This window comes from Procambarus clarkii, chromosome 25, assembly GCF_040958095.1.
Source record: "Procambarus clarkii isolate CNS0578487 chromosome 25, FALCON_Pclarkii_2.0, whole genome shotgun sequence".
NCBI lineage: Eukaryota > Metazoa > Arthropoda > Malacostraca > Decapoda > Cambaridae > Procambarus > Procambarus clarkii.
Window position 1 is genome coordinate 3,985,282 of NC_091174.1, and position 17,425 is coordinate 4,002,706.

Sequence of the window (17,425 nt, forward strand, 5' to 3'; positions counted from 1 at the left end):
CTAGCCTCCGGTAGACTAGGAGGTGTGTCCCAAGAGCTTGATCTAGCCTCCGGTAGACATTGATAGCTTTGTCATCCCAGTGACTTGATTCATAATGTTTATAAATGGATATAATGATATTTCTCATGATATAATGAGATGCATTCCTTAATTGTCCCTTTACGACCTCCAGCCCTGCCCAAGTTAAGGGATCTTGGTGACCCCCCTTGCATCGTCAGGGACAGATGGTAGGCCGAGACAGGGTAGGTGGGGATTCCTAGTAGTTGAAACCTACCAAATCCCTTAACCTTCCCGAGGTCTCGCATCTTCATCTGAACCCAAGACCAGGGGCCAGATTCACGAAAGTACTTACGAACGAGTACATCTTTCCTCAATCTTTGACGGCTTTGGTTACATTTATTAAACACTTTACAAGCATGAAAACTTCCCATTCAACTGTTGTTATTGTTATAAACAGTCTCCTGGTGCTTCGGAGCTCATTAACTGTTTAATAATTGTAAACAAAGCCGCCAAAGATTGAGAAAAGATGTACAGGTTCGTAAGTGTTTGCGTAAGTGCTTTCGTGAATCTGGCCCCTGGTCTATAAACTCTTTGCCTGCCACTTAAGTTGCACCGCTGTGAACCTTAACGTAGTATGTCCCCCTTAACGTAGTATGTCCCCCTTAACGTAGTATGTCCCCCTTAACGTAGTATGTGATAATTAGTGTTGGGGAATCTGCCAAAACGCAAATACTCTTCATCGCATCATCCTGCCGACATGGCTTTGAAGCTGTTGAATTTATGTTTCCTGTTTTTTCCGGGTATCTCAGTCGGGAGTTTACAAGTCCCCTTGGATGTCACGCTCATGTATATTACCCTCCAGGCTCCCTCTCTGTGGTTTACAAGCCATGACTTGTTATCTGCCAACTGTCCCCTTGTTGTCTATATTTCTCCGGCAGGCGGGGGCCCTCGTCTTCCTCCTCCTTCTTGCTGAGAAGTCGGGACGCACTTCGTTATCGTCTGAGACAATTACCTCTTTAGTAAAGGGCCGTCGCGTCCCTCCCGGGAGTGTTTTTCATCGTCTGTGTATCTTTCATCTCAGCTGTCAGAGAGTGGCACCAATTATCACCTTGTCTCCTCTCTGATCTTGTTTTTACATGAGTTTCCCCTCCTTCAGTTGTTTTTCTAATGTCTCTCAATCTCTCTCTCTCTGTCTCTCTCTCTCTCTCTCTGTCTCTCTCTCTCTCTCTCTCTCTCTCTCTCTCTGTCTCTCTCTCTCTCTCTCTCTCTCTCTCTCTCTCTCTCTCTCTCTCTCTCTCTCTCTCTCTCTCTCTCTCTCTCTCTCTCTCTCTCTCTCTCTCTCTCTCTCTCTCTCTCTCTCTCTCTCTGAACCATCTTGAGGTTATCTTGAGAGGATTTCGGGGCTTTAGTGTCCCCGCGGCCCGGTCCTCGACCAGGCCTCCACCCCCAGGAAGCAGCCCGTGACAGCTGACTAACACCCACGTACCTATTTTACTGCTAGGTAACAGGGGCATAGGGTGAAAGAAACTCTGCCCATTGTTTCTCGCCGGCGCCTGGGATCGAACACAGGACCACAGGATCACAAGTCCAGCGTGCTGTCCGCTCGGCCGACCGGCTCCCTTGTGTTGTTTATCCCCAACAGTGCCAATGAGTGCCATCAGACGCCACCAATTACCTGTGTAATGACAAACGAAGGCATCAGTGGTGCCAAGCAGGTGGCCCTCACTGCTAGTGTCAGAGGAACATGGGTAGTGGGAAAGGGCAGAGGAGGGAAATACAAAAGAAACGGTTAGGAACTATGGCGAGCCAAATGAAAGTAGTTGAAATTGAAATTGAAATTGAAATAAGTTTATTGAGGTAAAATACACACAAAGGGATGAGGTAGCTCAAGCTATTCTCACCCCGTTCAGTACAACGTGTTAATACATACATAGACACACATCACAAATAAACACATTACCAAACATTCTGAGAGGTAAACATATACATTTCCTCCTTCACAAGTAGTATGGTATCAGACGTACACACTACCTTGAGGCTACCTTGAGGTGCTTCCGGGGCTTAGTGTCCCCGCGGCCCGGTCGTCGACCAGGCCTCCTGGTTGCTGGACTGATCAACCAGGCTGTTAGACGCGGCTGCTCGCAGCCTGACGTACGAGTCACAGCCTGGTTGATCAGGTATCCTTCGGAGGTGCTTATCCAGTTCTCTCTTGAACACTGTGAGGGGTCGGCCAGTTATGCCCCTTATGACACACAAATACTTTTATGACCTAGGTATGAAAGTAGTTGACCTTAGAAAATAGCGTTTAATGTAAATAGTTTTTTTGTGGTTTCTTGATTTATGAGTCTCCCCCCTCTCATATTTTTCATATTTTTTCAGTTTATGTCCTTTCTTCTCACTTGTCCCGTCTTTCTCCTAGTGTTTTGTCTCAAAGTTTTCCCTCTATCCCTGTTTTCAAAGCTATTTTGCCCGTATGTTCAATCTCTATTCCCGAATTCTTACCCCTCTGTTTTTGCCCAAATTCATTCCACTGTTATTTTTTTTTTGTATCTAACACATCAATCTCTATTCGAAGCTCTTTGCCTGAGTTTTCTCCTCTCCCAGTTTTCCCAATTTGCCCCTCCCAAACGACCGGGCCGCGGGGACACTAAGCCCCGGAAGCACCTCAAGGTAACCTCAAGGTAACCCACGTTCCTGCTATTCCCTACCTTCACCTCCATAACTACCCATCCCTCCCTACCCATAGCTACCCTACACAGACATGCCGGGTGTACACAAGTGACTTGCCAGACATAAATTCCTCGTCTGACCATTTAAAAACAGATGACACTAATGTCAAGCAATCTTTCATAATTAACTATGAAGTTTCTGCTCCTCAAAGAACATTTTTATTTAGCTGAGGTTTACTGACATCTCTGTGCTAAATGTTGGTGTTGTGGTGGTGTTGTTGTGGTGTTGTAGGGGCTGTTGTGGTGCTGTCGTAGTCTTGTGGTATTGTGGTGATATTGTAGTGGGGTTCTGGGGGTTATAGTGGGGTTCTGAGGTTGTGGTGGTGCTGTGGTGGAGTTATGGTGGTGTTCTGGGGTTGTGGTGGTGCTGTGGTGGAGTTATGGTGGTGTTCTGGGGTTGTGGTGGTGCTGTGGTGGAGTTATAGTGGTGTTCTGGGGTTGTGGTGGTGCTGTGGTGGAGTTATAGTGGTGTTCTGAGGTTGTGGTGGTGCTGTGGTGGAGTTATGGTGGTGTTCTGGGGTTGTGGTGGTGCTGTGGTGGAGTTATGGTGGTGTTCTGGGGTTGTGGTGGTGCTGTGGTGGAGTTATGGTGGTGTTCTGGGGTTGTGGTGGTGCTGTGGTGGAGTTATGGTGGTATTCTGGGGTTGTGGTGGTGCTGTGGTGGAGTTATAGTGGTGTTCTGGGGTTGTGGTGGTGCTGTGGTGGAGTTATAGTGGTGTTCTGGGGTTGTGGTGGTGCTGTGGTGGAGTTATAGTGGTGTTCTGAGGTTGTGGTGGTGCTGTGGTGGAGTTATAGTGGTGTTCTGGGGTTGTGGTGGTGCTGTGGTGGAGTTATGGTGGTGTTCTGGGGTTGTGGTGGTGTTGCAATGGTGTTGTACTGTTGTAGTACGGTAGAAGTATCCTTATGATAGGTTATAATGGACTAGACTTTCGAAGTCTAGGATATACTGACTTACGTCAGAGATACATCAGCTGAAATCCGGTATATATTGACTGAAGTTTTGCGTATTTAAGCTTGCTTAATAATGTTTTTTTCCCCGTACTTTAGGACATATTAATATAGTATTGTAGTGTGTGATATATTTAATTTTATATACTTGTTTTAATGTTACGCTGTTTGTTTAATTTTTTTTCTGATTTAATAATTATCCCGGTGTTATTTTCTTGTTCTCTCTTAATATCTGAAAATTATTAGATATATGTAACCACAAATGATATGTAACTTTAAATTATATATTTCAAAGATATTATACATTTTACTGTATACATTTGACAACAGAATGTGTAAATATAGGGATGTTAACTCCTATACAATTCTCAGGGACATAGGGAGGATAAAGGCAAACTGTTTAGCACGGGTGTAGCAAGAACAAGAGGGGAAGGAGAAAACGCCAAGCCATTGCCCCTATATATTGCTTGGAAGAAGTCAGGATAAGGGTTTGGGGATTGGAGGGGTTGGGAAGAAATGGTACCCAATCACCTGGACGGTCGGGGACTGAACGCTGACTTGCATGAAGCGAAACTGTCGCTTTACCGTCCAGTCCAAGTGGTTGCACAAGGGAACACAGGTGGAAACTGAGTACCCAAATGAGCCACAGAGAAATTAGGAAAAAAATTTTCAGTGTCAGAGTAGTTAGTAAATGGAATGCATTAGGAAGTGATGTGGTGGAGGCTGACAACATACACAGTTTCAAATGTTGATATGATAGAGCCCAGTTAGCTGAAGAATCTGTACACTAGTTGCTTGACAGTTGAGAGGCGGGACCAAAGAGCCAAAGCTCAACCTCCCAAGCACAACTGGGTGAGTACAATGTTTAGCCTTCAATGTCACGTATATTTTGCTGTGATCAAATGTTTTTGTTCAATTACTGTTTGATATTTACTTCAATTCAGGCCATAATTGAAGCCATTACTGACACATCCACTTTTCTCACATATAATTTAGTTAATTCTACTTATATATTATATTTCCATTTAAGTTTCTTTGTGGGATGTAAATTCCTCAGCTTAGAGACTGTTGTGGTCCAGTTCTTGAAACACGTGTGCTCAAAGACCATTGATGAATACATTCCAGTCCGGCAACCAGGAGGCCTGGTCGACGACCGGGCCGCGGGGACGCTAAGCCCCGGAAGCAACTCAAGGTAACCTCAAGGTAAGGTCAAGGTACATTAAACTGTGTAACTAGCTTATCAAGACTGTAACTTGCTTAGCTGAAGGGGGGATTATGGGATTCAGCTACTGAGCCCATTATGTGCCTTTGTAACCTTTAAAACTATCTTCCACGGGGTGGGTATGGGGTCCACTACCGTCCACGGGGTGGGTATGGGGTCCACTACCGTCCACAGGATGGGTATGGGGTCCACTACCGTCCACGGGATGGGTATGGGGTCCACTACCATCCACAGGATGGGTATGGGGTCCACTACCGTCCACAGGATGGGTATGGGGTCCACTACCGTTCACAGGGTTGGGTATGGGGTCCACTACCATCCACAGGATGGGTATGGGGTCCACTACCGTCCACAGGATGGGTATGGGGTCCACTACCGTCCACAGGATGGGTATGGGGTCCACTACCGTCCACAGGATGGGTATGGGGTCCACTACCGTCCACGGGATGGGTATGGGGTCCACTACCATCCACAGGATGGGTATGGGGTCCACTACCGTCCACGGGATGGGTATGGGGTCCACTACCGTCCACAGGATGGGTATGGGGTCCACTACCGTCCTACAGGGTTGGTATGGGGTCCACTACCGTCCACAGGGTGGGTATGGGGTCCACTACCATCCACAGGGTGGGTATAGGTTCCACTACCGTCCACAGGATGGGTATGGAGCCTACTATCTCCCAGAGGATGGGGTAAGGGGTCCAATACCTCCTACGGGATGGTAATGGGATGAACATAACCAATCCATTGTGAGGTCTGATAGTTTGATACATGGTGAAAAAGCCTGTCTCTCATTATGTGGTTTTAGGAGGTTGAGTATTTAGCATATTTCTGAATGAGGGTTCTCTGGCAATTGGGGATTCACTAGTTTACTTGTCACAACTTACTGCTATGTAATATAATTGGTGCATATTAACTACTTCCTATAATTACCCGGTCGTAAATTATCCTTACCCCTAATAATTCTAAATTGTAGATAACATATATATGTTATCCACAGAAATTACGGTCTAGGTTAAACATTTTATTTAAGCTATCTGGAATAAACTAATAAGATATCTCATCTATCCAATTATAAACTTAGATAAAACCTATTAACTAGCCCAACAACACTTAACCTCACAAAAAGACCCCAATTTACCCAATTAAAACCTCAAACAACACCTTCTAATTGCGCAATTATACGTCCTGAAACGCTCATCCCTTTTCCTCACATCAAAGCCCCGCTAAGTACCTGCTTAACTGACCGGAGACAGCCAACAAAGAGTCAGTACCTCCGCGCTGAAGAAACTGTGACGAAGCAGCAGTTGAAGGCCCCCTTGAAGTATGGCTCTTGACAGAAGCTGTGACGGAACTGCAAAGCACGACGCGCCCCTCTCTCGTTGTTGACAAATTATTGAGAGGGGTGACTGCGGTTCACTTTAGTCAGTACGGGCTTCACGTTGATTCTGGTGTTGGGACCGAGTCACAACGACGAGTGAAACCCACGCTTGAAGAATGGCTTTTGGCAGCGGCTCTGACGGAGCCGCAGTGGTGGTGGCCGACCCCTCTTGCCCCTCCTCCTCCTTCACCGATGACAAATTGTTCAGAACACTGTGGAAATGTTCAGCGTCGAGGAAAAGTGGACACGGGGGGATGGGGCCTAGAGGTGTGTTCATAATGATGATGAAGAGTGTTCACTACTGACTCACACTATGCCAGGTTTACATGTGAAGTGTGAGTTAAGAGTGTCTGATGTCAAACAAGGATTGTCCTTGTATTTCCAGGACAAGTAGTAGAGGAGATCTTTGATTAATGTTAAAGGAAAATGGTGAGTTATTGACAGAATAAGAAGTACACAAATGAAAGGAGGGAGAGATGAAAAAAAAATAGGTTTTGGATAATCAAAGAAGAAAAAACAAGAAGGTGAAATATAGAAATATAGAGGAGACAAGCTGTAATATGTGATATAGTAGATAAAGAGGAATAAGGTAAAACACCTCCTTCAGTACACCTCCTTCAGTACACCTCCTTCAGTACACCTCCTTCAGTACACCACCTTCAGTACACCTCCTTCAGTACACCTCCTTCAGTACACCACCTTCAGTACACCACCTTCAGTACACCTCCTTCAGTACACCTCCTTCAGTACACCTCCTTCAGTACACCTCCTTCAGTACACCTCCTTCAGTACACCACCTTCAGTACACCTCCTTCAGTACACCACCTTCAGTACACCTCCTTCAGTACACCTCCTTCAGTACACCACCTTCAGTACACTTCCTTCAGTACACCTCCTTCAGTACACCTCCTTCAGTACACCTCCTTCAGGACCCCTCCTTCAGTACACCTCCTTCAGTACACCTCCTTCAGTACACTTCCTTCAGTACACCTCCTTCAGTACACCTCCTTCAGTACACCTCCTTCAGTACACCTCCTTCAGTACACCTCCTTCAGTACACTTCCTTCAGTACACCTCCTTCAGTACACCTCCTTCAGTACACCTCCTTCAGTACACCTCCTTCAGTACACCTCCTTCAGTACACCTCCTTCAGTACACTTCCTTCAGTACACCTCCTTCAGTACACCTCCTTCAGTACACCTCCTTCAGTACACCTCCTTCAGTACACCTCCTTCAGTACACCTCCTTCAGTACACTTCCTTCAGTACACCTCCTTCAGTACACCTCCTTCAGTACACCTCCTTCAGTACACCTCCTTCAGTACACCTCCTTCAGTACACCTCCTTCAGTACACCTCCTTCAGGACCCCTCCTTCAGGACCCCTCCTTCAGTACACCTCCTTCAGGACCCCTCCTTCAGGACCCCTCCTTCAGGACCCCTCCTTCAGTACACCTCCTTCAGTACACCTCCTTCAGTACACCTCCTTCAGTACACCTCCTTCAGTACACCTCCTTCAGGACCCCTCCTTCAGTACATCTCCTTCAGTACACCTCCTTCAGTACACCTCCTTCAGTACACCTCCTTCAGTACACCTCCTTCAGGACCCCTCCTTCAGTACACCTCCTTCAGGACCCGTCTAAGACACCATCAACACTACTTTAGAGCACCAATAATGCTACAAACTTTAGCACCTTTCTTACTCCCGCCTTAACAACCTCAGCTCCCTCTATTAACCAATGACAACAAACTATACAAAGACTAAATAAATAAATCCTAGTCCTGTTTATAATATTATTATTATACAATAATGACAATAACAGCCATTGTGACCGTAGGGAGAATAAGCAGAATTACGTTAAAGATAGGAATAATTAAGGGAGCCGGTCGGCCGAGCGGACAGCACGCTGGACTTGTGATCCTGTGGTCCTGGGTTCGATCTCAGGCGCCAGCGAGAAACAATGGGCAGAGTTTCTTTCACCCTATGCCCCTGTTACCTAGCAGTAAAATAGGTACCTGGGTGTTAGTCAGCTGTCACGGGCTGCTTCCTGGGGGTGGAGGCCTGGTCGAGGACCGGGCCGCGGGGACACTAAAAAGCCCCGAAATCATCTCAAGATAACCTCAAGATATATGACCGGTAATTAACAAGGAAATGGAGGATGAAGTGTCGCTATTGGCATAAATATTGAAGATAGTTTCCAGAAGTCGCGGGGACTTGAGCGAGTCAAATTTACTGATAATCTCAGAGATTGGCTTTTATGGGGCCCATTAGTGTTTTAGTGGTTTAGTGGGGTTTTGTTGAGGCAAATTTTGGGGTTGTAAGCGTTTTAGCTGTTGAGCCGAGTGTGGCTCTCAGCAGCTGGTGTAAGGAGCTGGAACATATTCCAATTCGTCCTCAGCTATCAACGCCACTTTCATAATGATCTTAGTTCAACACTCGCTTCAAGCAAGTTGGCGTTCAATCCCCGACCGTCCAAGTGGTTGGACACCATTCCTTTCCCCCCCCCCCTCCCCCCGTCCAATCCCAAATCCCTATCCTGACCCCCTTCCCAGTGCTATATAGTCTTGGCGTTTTCCCCTGATGTAATATAATATAACCAACACTGGTTAGGTAAGGCATTTATTACTGATTCTCATACGTGTATCATATTGTAATTGTTTATAATTCTCTTGTTAGTTTCTCTCTGTCTCTGTCTCTCTCTCTCTCTCTCTCTCTCTCTCTCTCTCTCTCTCTCTCTCTCTCTCTCTCTCTCTCTCTCTCTCTCTCTCTCTCTCTCTCTCTCTCTCTCTCTCTCTCTCTCTCTCTCTCTCTCTCACCCACAACACAAGAGGTATATTTAAGAGAAATATTAATGATATTGTTATAGTTAAGTTTACAACCCTTTGATTCCTCTACTTCTCCTCTTTCCTTATCTTGACCAACTCTTTTTTTTCCTCTTCTTCTTTTGTTTCTCCTCTCCCCCCGTTCTCCTGACACTAGTAACAGTTAGCTCACTCAGCAAACATTAACCTCAGTGTTTAATTGTCTGCATCAATGGTAACACTAAACAATCTTAATGCTCTATAACTCCCCCTTTCCCTTATTTCCCTCCCTGCTACACCAACCCCAAGTTCTTTCCCTTCTTCCTACACCACCCATTTCCCCTTTCTTTCTCCTCCCCCCCCCCCTTTCCCTGTACCAATTGCCTCCTCCTACTAAGCACAACGTTCACACTTACACCCCATTATCTTCTCACCCATTTCCCCAATCCTCCCCCCCCCCACTCCTCTACACACCCCCCTCTTAACCCCAACCCCTTCCTCCTTATAAACATAGATAGTAAATCCTGCAATCTCCCTTTACCCCTCTTCTTACACCCCCCCCCCCCCTTCACCCTTAACCCTCTTCCTCACCCCCCTCTTTGTAGCCCAATAGGCTCCCCCTGTGCCATAATGTTAAGATAAACATTATCCATCCACTAAAATGTGTCTTGACTATTAGCTATAATTAGTGCCAGAGCGAGGAAGGGCCATTGGCTCCTCGCGGCAGTGCCAAAGTGTGCCACTTTCTCGTTCCTCAATATTAAGAAAAGGAAGACAAGTGATTCTGAACTCCTCGATAGTTTACTGGTGCCTTAATTGCTTTCTCTTTCTTCCCCTCCCCCCCTTCCTCTTTCCCCCCCATCTCTCTCTCTCTCTCTCTCTCTCTCTCTCTCTCTCTCTCTCTCTCTCTCTCTCTCTCTCTCTCTCTCTCTCTCTCTCTCTCTCTCTCTCTCTCTCTCTCTCCGTCTCTGTCTTCTCCAGCGTCTCCTATTTTTTGTTTTTTCCTTCTCCTGCCATTCTTCCCCACATCCACAAAACCATTAGGATAGACACTTTCGAATACCTCAATAATTCACTAACACCTTAATCGTTCTTCTTGTCCCCTTCCCCCCTCCCCTCCCTCGCCCAGTCTTCCCTTCCCTTCCCTTCCCACATCCTTCTTTATGTACTGTGGCCTCCAATTACCAGATGCCAATAGTCTTGTACATACATTCCCCCGCGGACCGAAAGCGACTTCGGGTTTCCAACCATAGTATTTCTGAGGAGAGAGAACCTCCCTGTGTATCTGGGCAGAGGAGAGAGAGAGAGAGAGAGAGAGAGAGAGAGAGAGCCGGGCCGCGGGGACACTAAGCCCCCGAAGCACCTCAAGGCATGGTTGTTAGAATGAAGATAATGCTGATATTCAATCACATATGCCCTCTTTCTGGGGGAGGAGGGGTGGTATTCCTTCTAGGGGGAAGGGGGAGGGGGGATGGGCCCCCTGCCAGGAGAGGGGGATGGCCCCCTGCCAGGGGAGGGGGGATGGGACCCCTGCCAGGGGAGGGGGATGGGACCCCTGCCAGGGGAGGGGGATGGGACCCCTGCCAGGGGAGGGGGGATGGGACCCCTGCCAGGGGAGGGGGATGGGACCCCTGCCAGGGGAGGGGGGGATGGGACCCCTGCCAGGGGAGGGGGATGGGACCCCTGCCAGGGGAGGGGGGGATGGGCCCCCTGCCAGGAAAGGGGGGGATGGCCCCCTGCCAAGGGAGGGGGGGCTGAAAGGGGGCGGATGCGCTACTTATCTAGTGGGCGTGGCTTCCCCTTGTCTTGTCCCCTCTCCCTCCTCCCTCCCCCCCCCTTCCTGCCGGTGGTGGTAGTAGTGGTGGTAGTAGTGGTGGTAGTAGTGGTAGGGGTAGTGATGGTGGTGGTGGTGGTGGTGCATTCAGCACCCCCTTCGCTATGCTGCCGGACTAGGTTCGAATCCTAGAAGGAAACATTGCAGTTACTGTTCTCATTCATCTCATTCTCATTCTCATTCGTCTCATTCTCACTCATGGTCTTCACGCTTCATCACTACCACCATCAACCTAGAGGATACCACCACTATCTCTCAACCCTAGAGGATACCACCACTATCTCTCAACCCTAGAGGATACCACCACTATCTCTCAACCCTAGAGGATACCACCACCATCTCTCAACCCTAGAGGATACCACCACCATCTCTCAACCCTAGAGGATACCACCACCATCTCTCAACCCTAGAGGATGGAAGAAACAGGGGGACATGATCGCAACATACAAGATAATGAAGAGGAAAAGATAAGGTGGACAAGATTAACCTCACAATGTGAGAAAGATGGACAAAAGGACACTAGAGGAAGCTGGAAATGCAAATGGGCCGAAGGAATGCATAAGAAAATACTCGTATTCCCTGAACGAGTAGTCAACAACTGGATTGTACTGAAAGAAGAAGCTCTAGAAGCCACCTCCATACATACCTTTAAGGCCCTATTCGATCAAGAATTTGAACGTCAGAATACGTTCAGTCGTGACGCATCGGTTTCAACAAGGCTGCAGTTGGCGGGGCGTATATAGAGTTAAACCTCATTCTGCTCCTTCAGACACTGGTACGTAGGTACTTTTAGGTGAGGCAAGTTGTTCCACCTCCACCACCACAACCACCACTACCACCACCACCACCACCACAACCACAACCACCACAACCATCCTTGTGTGCCTCACTGTTTCAATTAACTTGAGTGCCTCTCCCCCCCCCCACCCCCCAACCCCTTCTTACGTCTTAAAGCCCAAGCCGTGATCACAAGTATGAGATCTCAAGATAGCCAGATCGTAAGCTAGCAGACGAGATAGCTGGTCAGATTGCATGATTGCGAACGAGATAGCTAAATATAACAAAACAAGAGAGAGAGAGAGAGAGAGAGAGAGAGAGAGAGAGAGAGAGAGAGAGGTGGCCTTAGTGCCACCACGTGCGGGCTTAAATCCCTTAAGTGGCCCAACCATTGACACTTCCTCACCCTCCCTTTTCCCCCTTACCCCCTTACCCACCCCCTCCCTCACCCACGGGCAAGGGGAGCGCCACAGAGATTGAGTGGGTGTCACCATAATCTTCCCCCCCCCCCACCACCACCACCACACCCCCCCCCCCTATTGTCACCCTGTAGGCACCCTGGCACTCTGGCACCCTGTAGACACTCTGGCACCCTGTAGACACTCTGGCACCCTGTAGACACTCTGGCACCCTGTAGGCACTCTGGCACCCTGTAGGCACCCTGGCACCCTGGGTCTCGCACCTCCCACATTGGTTACACTAAGTATTCAACCTAAAATTGATAGCCTTCTACTTCCACCCCCTAATCAACTTACAGAAATTGTTTTTCTGTCTCTCTCTCTCTCTCTCTCTCTCTCTCTCTCTCTCTCTCTGTCTCTCTCTCTCTCTCTCTCTCTCTCTCTCTCTCTCTCTCTCTCTCTCTCTCTCTCTCTCTCTCTCTCTCTCTCTCTCTCTCTCTCTCTCTCCATTCGCAATATGCATTAAAATGCATATCGTAAAGCTTTTCTTGGTAAAAAAACTTGTTCGCATAAATATATATATATATATATATATATATATATATATATATATATATATATATATATATATATATATATATATATATATATATATATATATATATATATATATATATGTCGTACCTAGTAGCCAGAACTCACTTCTCAGCCTACTATGCAAGGCCCGATTTGCCTAATAAGCCTAGTTTTCATGAATTAATGTTTTTTCGACAACCTAACCTACCTAACCTAACCTAACCTAACCTAACGTTTTTGGCTACCTAACCTAACCTAACCTATAAAGATAGGTTAGGTTAGGTTAGGTAGGGTTGGTTAGGTTCGGTCATATATCAACGTTAACTTTAAATCCAATAAAAAAAATTGACCTCATACATAATGAAGTGGGTAGCTTTATCATTTCATAAGAAAAAAATTAGAGAAAATATATTAATTCAGTAAAACTTGGCTTATTAGGCAAATCGGGCCTTGCATAGTAGGCCGAGAAGTGAGTTCTGGCTACTAGGTACGACATATATATATATATATATATATATATATATATATATATATATATATATATACATATATATATATATATATATATATATATATATATATATATGTGTGTGTGTGTATATCACGAAAATAAACACGTGATTAAGAATGTGACAATGTCAGACCACGGAGGAAAAATGAAACAGGAATTTCCTTAAGTACTTTCGTATATTAAATACATCTTCAGAAGGTCCTTCTGAAGGTCCAAAGGGACCTTCAGAAGGACCTTCTGAAGATGTATTTAATATACGAAAGTACTTAAGGAAATTCCTGTTTCATTTTTCCTCCGTGGTCTGACATTGTCATATATATATATATATATATATATATATATATATATATATATATATATATATATATATATATATATATATATAAACATCACTTGATGCCTCCTGACACATCCGGGTGATGTAATCTGTCTTGTGTAATCTTCTCTCTGAGTTCTTTTTCCCATTATTCTCCATTTAACAATTTTCACATCATCGTCGTTGATGAATGAATAACAAGTTATTCATTCGTTCAGCAAATACTCAAATGTCAGTACAGAGTGATCACTTGTTCTGTATGTTCAAGCGTCGTATGGTCTGGTTATTTCAGTCTTTCTTTTTTACTTCATTTCACGCAATTCTGGGACGAGAATTGTAAACATCAGTATATTTTTAAGTTTATTAATGTTCTTTAAAGATGAGACACCACCCACGTCGGGGCTGCATACTCCAGGACTGGTGTCATGAACGTTGCTAACAGTGTCCTGAATACTTCCACATGACGTTATCCATGGGTTGTTAAGTTGGATTAGATTAGGTTGATAATCTTGAGGTTATCTTGAGATGATTTTCGGGGCATTAGCGTCCCCGCGACCCGGTCCTCGACCAGGCCTCCTTTTTGTTATACACTCCCCAGAAAGCAGTCCGTAGCAGCTGTCTAACTCCCAGGTACCTATTTACTGCTTGGTAACAGGGACATCAGGGGTGAAAGAAACATTTTGCCCATTTGTCTCCGCCTCCACCGGGGATCGAACGCGGAACCTCAGGACTACGAATCCGAGGCGCTGTCCGCTCAGCTGTCAGGCTGTCAGAGGGAGAGAGAGATGGTGTGAGAGGTCAGGGAGAGAGAGGGAAGACACATGTGTCTCCCCCCTTCAGGGCGAGCCATAAACGCTGTGTAAAGTGACACTGTATACTTTGAGTAATTAGGGGCTATGGTACTTAACTCACGCACTCGTTTGGGACGCGTTTCATTACTGTGTGTCGCTGGTTCTTCTTCCCATCCCTTCTCTCAGGGAGAGACGTACACATACTCTCTCTCTCTCTCTCTCTCTCTCTCTCTCTCTCTCTCTCTCTCTCTCTCTCTCTCTCTCTCTCTCTCTCTCTCTCTCTCTCTCTCTCTCTCTCTCTCTCTAAACACAAATAAAACACTATTTTTTTATATAAATCTCCCTGGCGACCGTCGCAGACTAAGTGTTAGTGTATGTAGCTAGTGTAGTGCTGGGGGGGGGGGGATAGTTAGTGAAGGGCCAGAGGGTAGTTAGTGTAAGGCCATGGGGTAGTTAAGGCAGGAGACCCTTGAGTGATAGGAAGCATCAGTAGAGAAGATCAGCCTCTTGTAGGGGTCCGAGTCTGAGGATAACCTCCCCTACCTACCCTCCCACACCCCAAACGAGCGAACCACAGCGGAGAGTGAACGAAGTGCTGTGGGAGGCGAGTGTAACAAGCTGGGAGGTCTGGCTGCAGCTGTCACACTGCTTAGGATAAATCTCGCCTCACACGGGTGCCGGCGCTCAGATCTCGTTTATTTTCTATAATTAATCGTGTCACTCTTTATGAGAGGGACAAAGATGATGCCCTCCCAATACTGAAGGTCGCAGAACGAGGTGGTTGGTGGTAGTTATGGCCGTGGTTGAGGGTCGGTCTTGACGAGGGCGTCTTGGAACAGCCAGGAAGGTGATGCGGTGACGACCTGCTGACTATACACACACACACAGCCGGGGCGCCGGTGGCTGTGTCGATAGCACGCTGGACACGTGATCCTGTGGCCTGGGTTCGATCCCGGGTGCCGGCGAGAAACGATAGGTATTGTTTCTTTCATCCTATGCCCCCCCTGTTACCTAGCAGTAAATTGGTACCTGGGTGTTAGTCAGCTGTCGCGGGCTGCTTCCTGTGTGTGTGTGTGTGTGTGTGTGTGTGTGTGTGTGTGGTGTGGGGAAAAAAATAGTAGTTAGTAACAGTTGATTGACAGTTGAGAGGCGGGCCGAAAGAGCAGAGCTAAACCCCCGCAAGAACAACTAGGTGAATACACACACACACACACACACACACACACACACACACACACACACACACACACACACACACACACACACACACACACACACACACACACACACACAATGAGGCAAACCAAGCAACCTTGGAGGAATTTGACCTCACCAGTGATGAGGTCAAGAGGAATCTGTTGGAGCTGGATGTGACAAAGGCTGTTGGGCCTGACAGAATCTCACCGTGGATACTAAAAGAAGGTGCACTAAGGCAGAGGCACTAAGTGTGTCACTCTCTATGGCGTATAACAGGTCACTGGAAACAGGAGACCTACTGGAAAGTTGGAAGACAGCTAATGTTGTCCCAATATACAAAAAGAGTGACAGGCAGGAGGCACTGAACTATAGGCCAGTTTCCCTAACTTGTATACCATGCAAGGTGATGGAGAAGATCGTGAGGAAGAGGCTCGTAGAGCATCTGGAGGGAAATAGCTTTGTGACACACCACCGACATGGGTTCAGAGATGGTAAATCGTGCCTCACAGGTTTAATAAAATTCTTTGACCAAGCAACAAAAATTAGGCAAGAAAGAGAAGGGTGGGCAGACTGCATTTTCTTAGACTGTCAAAAAGCCTTTGACACAGTACCCCATAAAAGGCTGTTACAAAAGTTGGAGCAACAGGCAGGAGTAAAAGGTAAGGTGCTCCAGTGGATAAGGGAGTATCTTAGCAACAGGAAACAGCGAGTAACTGTGAGGGGGGAGACATCAGAGTGGCGAGATGTCACCTGCGGAGTCCCACAGGGCTCATGTACTTGGACCCATCCTGTTTCTAATATATGTAAATGATCTTCCAGAGAGTATAGACTCATCCCACTCAATGTTTACTGACTGATGGCAAAAATTATGAGAAGAATCAAGACAGATGAAGATAGACAGAGGACTACAGGACTGACCTGAACAAACTGGAGGAATGGTCTAGTAAATGGCTGCATTCCTGAGTTCAACTCAGAAATGTGTAAAGTAATGAAATTAGGCGAAGGGAGCAGAAGGCTGAACATAAGGTACCATCTGGGAGGTGAAATTCTGCAAGAGTCAAATAGAGAAAAAGATCTGGGGGTTGATATCACACCGAACCTGTCCCCAGAGGCCCACATCAAAAGGATATCATCAGCGGCATATGCTAGGTTGGCCAACATAAGAACTGCCTTTAGAAACTTGCGTAAGGAATCGTTCAGGACCCTGTATTCCACTTATGTCAGACCAGTCCTGGAATATGCAGCTCCTGCCTGGAGTCCATATCTAGTTAAACACAAGAAAAAGTTAGAGAAGATTCAGCGGTATGCCACCAGACTTGTCCCGGAACTGAGAGGTATGAGCTACAAGGAAAGGCTGAAGGAGCTGAACCTCACGTCCCTGGAAAATAGAGGGAGACATGATAACCACCTACAAAATTCTCAGAGGAAATGACAGGGTGGACAAAGACAAACTCTTCAGCACGGGTGGGACACGAACAAAACTTGGTGGGACACAGGTGGAAACTTAGTACCCAAATGAGCCACAGAGACATTAGAACGATTTTTTTCAGTGTCAGAGTAGTTAATAAATGGAATGCACTAGACAGTGATGTGGTGGAGGCTGACTCCATACACAGTTTCAAGTGTAGATATGATAAAGCCCAATAGACTCAGGAATCTGTACACCAGTTGATTGACAGTTGAGAGGCGGGACCAAAGAGACAAAGCTCAACCCCCGCAAGCACAAATAGGTGAGAGTAGACACACACCCTCAAATACAGACACACACACACACACTTTTATCTTTGCCATTGTTCACAAACCCAGCTGTATGGTGTTAAGTTGGGGAGGGCGAGAGACATTAGGTGGGCAGCATCCCAAAGAGAGAGAGAGAGAGAGAGAGAGAGAGAGAGAGAGAGAGAGAGAGAGAGAGAGAGAGAGAGAGAGAGAGAGAGAGAGAGAGAGAGA

General features: G+C 46.5%; 1 protein-coding gene across 1 annotated transcript in view; it reads right to left on the bottom strand.

Moving 5' to 3' along the window:
* LOC138368339 (uncharacterized) overlaps positions 1–11,946 on the bottom strand; it is a 12,397-nt gene extending 451 nt beyond the window's left edge. Inside the window, exons 1-2 of the mRNA XM_069330866.1 lie at positions 11,858–11,946; positions 1–66 (exon numbers count right to left, since the gene is read on the bottom strand). The exon at positions 1–66 is cut by the window's left edge and continues 451 nt beyond it. Coding sequence (XP_069186967.1) covers positions 1–66; positions 11,858–11,946 — 155 coding nt within the window. The remainder of the gene's footprint in view (positions 67–11,857) is intronic.
* Positions 11,947–17,425: the final 5,479 nt, after the last annotated feature.